Source organism: Diaphorina citri, unplaced genomic scaffold (assembly GCF_000475195.1).
Source record: "Diaphorina citri unplaced genomic scaffold, Diaci psyllid genome assembly version 1.1 scaffold336, whole genome shotgun sequence".
In the NCBI taxonomy this organism is placed as follows: Eukaryota; Metazoa; Arthropoda; class Insecta; order Hemiptera; family Psyllidae; genus Diaphorina; species Diaphorina citri.
Window position 1 is genome coordinate 191,361 of NW_007377771.1, and position 4,187 is coordinate 195,547.

At 39.2% G+C, this 4,187-nt stretch overlaps 1 protein-coding gene across 1 annotated transcript in view; it reads left to right on the forward strand.

Annotated features, from left to right (window-relative positions):
• Nucleotides 1-3,985, forward strand: part of LOC108252203 (aryl-hydrocarbon-interacting protein-like 1) — a gene marked incomplete at its 5' end in the record, with an annotated part of 11,223 nt that extends 7,238 nt beyond the window's left edge. The window contains one exon of the mRNA XM_026822499.1: nucleotides 3,753-3,985. Coding sequence (XP_026678300.1) covers nucleotides 3,753-3,915 — 163 coding nt within the window. The remainder of the gene's footprint in view (nucleotides 1-3,752) is intronic.
• Nucleotides 3,986-4,187: the final 202 nt, after the last annotated feature.

Consider the following 4,187-nt stretch of genomic DNA (forward strand, 5'->3'; position numbering starts at 1 on the left):
AGTATTAAAAGTCAAATATTACAGTCACCAACATTTGTGTTCTTTCTCGAATCAAACAACACCTTAGGAAGCTGAGCAGACTATTCAACTTCTCCTTGGAAGTGGCATCAGAGTCTCGGTTCACTGTAGCACTGCAGGTTCTTTCCTCACCTAGATTAGATACCTTAATAAATAATTGAGCTGTCAGCAACCTTGGTACTTGAGACCACTAGTCGAAAGCATATCCTACTGGCCTATCATTCGATAGACCCGGGTTCGATTTCCGAGCGGTTAATGTACGTGAGTGACAAGCAAGGAAAAATTGGCATCTAGGGGCTCAAAACAAAACAATCGAACTCCATTTAACGCTGTGTGTGGTAGCAGGGCATGCAAAGGGAGGGTGAGTACATTTCTTTTCAATTTAGCCACAGTAATGCAAAAACACAAAAGAATATGACCCATTGGTACACTTGCTTCAGTAGTTGAGACTTAGCGTGGTAAGCTGAATGGCATGGGTTCGAACCCCATCGGAGGCAAAGATTTTTTTTAGAAACTCTTTCCACATTCCAGCACTAGTTATACCAGCGCCACAGTACCTATATTACATTATGACGATTTAAGTCGATGTGTATAAAAAAAAGCTTTCTAAAATTTCCTCAAAAATATATTAAAAATGTCTGATTTTCCGTGTGTTTTTCAGCTAGTCTCCGCTTAATGCCGCCAAACATTCTGCTGACGGGCCAGAACAGTCCAAGAGACATTATCCCAAATTTCAGCTCCCAAATTTCAGCTTCCCATCTTTAGCCATTCAAAAAATATTCAGGGGTTCCAAGACTTTTCGAACGCTCTGTATAATCAGAGGAAATAATATTTTCCTCAATATCATAGTAAAATCACTTATTTATGAAAAGCGTCATTAAAAAAAAAAAAAAAAATGGACAGTTTTTTTTAAAAAAATCACCTAGATTAGATACCTTAATAAATAATTGAGCTGTCAGCAACCTTGGTACTTGATACCACTAGTCGAAAACATATCCTACTGGCCTATCATTCGAAAGACCCGGGTTCGATTTCCGAGCGGTTAATGTACGTGAGTGACAAGCAAGGAAAAATTGGCATTTACGGGCTCAAAACATAACAATCGAACTCCATGTCCATTTAACGCTGTGTGTGTAGCAGGGCATGCAAAGGGAGGGTGAGTACATTTCTTTTCAATTTAGCCACAGTAATGCAAAAACACAAAAGAATATGACCCATTGGTAACACTTACTTCAGTAGTTGAGACTTAGCGTGGTAAGCTGAATGGCATGGGTTCGAACCCCATCTGAGGCATAGATTTTTTTTAGAAACTCTTTCCACATTCCAGCACTAGTTATACCAGCGCTACAGTATCTATATTACTTACATTATGACGATTTATGTCGATGTGTATAAAAAGAAAAAAAAAGCTTTGTAAAATTTCCTCAAAAATATATTAAAAATGTCTCATTTTCCGCGTGTTTTTCAGCTAGTCTCCGCTTAATGCCGCCAAACATTCTGCTGACGGGCCAGAACAGTCCAAGAGAAATTACCCCAAATTTCAGCTTCTCATCTTTAGCCATTCAAGAAATATTCAGGGGTTCCAAGACTTTTCGAACGCTCTGTATAATCAGAGGAAATAAAATTTTCCTCAATATCATAGTAAAATCACTTATTTATGAAAAGCGTCATGAAAAAAAAAAAAAAAAATGGACAGTTTTTTTCAAATTATTCATGAAAAAGTCCCAGTGTGTTTTGAAGTCCCATTTTCCGTGTGTTTTCAAGTCCCATTTTCCGTGTGTTCTCAAGTCCCATTTTCCGTTTGTTTTCAGCTAGTCTCCGCCTACCCGTTCGTGTCCAAGACCCTACGAGATGCCGCCAAACATTCTGCTGACGGGACAGAACAGTCCAAGAGACATTGCTGTGGCGTACAAATGCACACGGGCTATGAGGACCTGAATGAACTACTCAAGAAAAGCCAAGACCTGACGTTTACTATAGGTAAGAAGAAATTTAATTTTTAGGTGAGACGAAGGGAAATTTAATTTTATTATACATAGGTGAGACGGAACAAAATTAAATGAAGCTTGCCGGGAGGTGTTAGAAGCGACACACAGTGTTTTGAGCTTTTTCGGTAATAATAACAATGTTTGAGAGGCTCCATATCTGGCGTAAAATTGGCCTAAAGTTTCTCTTAACTGTCCCTTCTGTTCTTTTTACGTTCCTTATCCTATAGGAAGGAAAGTAATGTAATCGGGTCAAATTTTCGATGGTCCGTTTTTAGTGTCAAAACACGTTTTGAGGTCCCTAGAGCCTAAATCCAAAGTTTCAGCCATTGGTCCGTGTGTCTGTCTGTAAACAAAATATCTCGAGAACGGTAAGAGCTAGAGACTTGAAATTTGGTATGTAGCTGTCAAATGTGACAAGGATGCGACACGAAACTTTTGGTTAACACCGGTGGCATTTTACCGCTTTTTGGCGGTTTTCGGTGCAATTTAACAATATCTCGGGAACGGTATAAGCTAAAGACTTAAAATTTGGTATGTAGTTCACAAATGTGACAAAAGGATGCAAAACAAAACGTTTGGTTAAGATGGTTGCTGCGCTTGTTTTTTTATCAACAAAACTTCTGAATCCTCTTATTCCTCATTCTCCCTCAGAACTTGCAAGTAAGAGTCCCCCGAAGAAATAGCAGAAAGGAAATCCTGGCAACTGACAGAACGGAGAAGTTGGCCTCCCATACTGACAAGTTAGCCGACGCGCGCTGCTGGCTATTTGGAACAAACTTCATGTGAAGTGTGAGTGACAACAAGAACTGTTTCTCTTTAGGCATAGGCGATATATAAATTATTGAACTTAGAACTACAAAACTTAATATACGTGTAATTGATACAATGGGATACACGTTCCCGGTTTTGATCTTATCCGAAATCGAAGTTTCATCCATCTCCGTGGACTTTTTCAAGGAAACTCTCCTTGTTTCCTTGAAAAAGTCGCACGGAGCATGAATGGAAATGAAACCTCGAGTCGGATAAGATCAAAACGGAACGTGTATCCATTGTATCATATAAAAGGTAAGTAAGTTTTGTAGTGTTACCTAATTCATAACTTTTATAACCTAGGATGTCTAATATAAACATAATTTAATAATAGGCGATATATATATCGATATTTCCGAATATCGGATATTTTATAAATATCCCCCATCCCTACTGTCTCTTTTTAAAAATTCGAAAAAGAAAATCTTTTTAAGAGCTTTTTTTTCATGGAAGAGAGGGGTAGAGAGAAAGAGAAGAGGAGAGGGTAGGAGTGTTAATAGAGGGAACTGTAACAACCAACAACAGAGGTCTTATCGCCTCGAAATTGAAGAGAGGAAAACAAGACAGGTTAGGACGTTTTAGGAGAAAGACAGCTGTTACGAGAACGAACCTTGTCTCTATAAGATAAATCCGACCCGGGTGAGAATCGAACCCGCGACTTAGCGCTTACAAGGCAGACGCGTTAGGGTAGAAACACACTACCATCACGTCATGTCACGTCACGTGACAGTAGTGTGGCTGTCCTGAACGAAATTACCTACAATATTATGGGAAAACTTTGAAGTTTGAACTATATCTTTCCGACTCCCCTTGACGTGTGATGGTAGCAGTGTGTTTCTACCTTTACTTTAACGTGTGCTGTTTTGTCATTATTCATAGCGCCATTAAAATTATCAATTTTTTGTCATCCATTAAAATTCCTTTTATCTTTTTCAGAGAAAAACCCAACGATGAAGACTGGAAAAAATTGAACGACCTGAAAATTCCCATCCTGTTGAACTATTCCCAATGTAAACTGGACCAGAAGGATTACTATTCTGTCATTGAGCACACGACCACCGTACTCACCTATGACCCAGGTAAGCGTAGCTTAACATAAGTGACATGACCTTTGGCTTTCTGGCAGTCATTACACTACCTTACCGTGCTGGAGGTACGGATTTTTTTTTTTTTTTTTTTTTGTTCGATAGAGGGAACTGTAACTGCTAAGGTCTTATCGTAACCGAAAGCGAAGAAAGGCAGGATAGGAGAGAACCTAGAACAAACCTTATCTGTTTAGGATAAAATCCATCCCGGGCGGGAATCTAACCCGTGTCCTAGCTCTTACAAGGCAGACGCGCTACCAACCAACCAAGCTAACTAGGCTGCTTT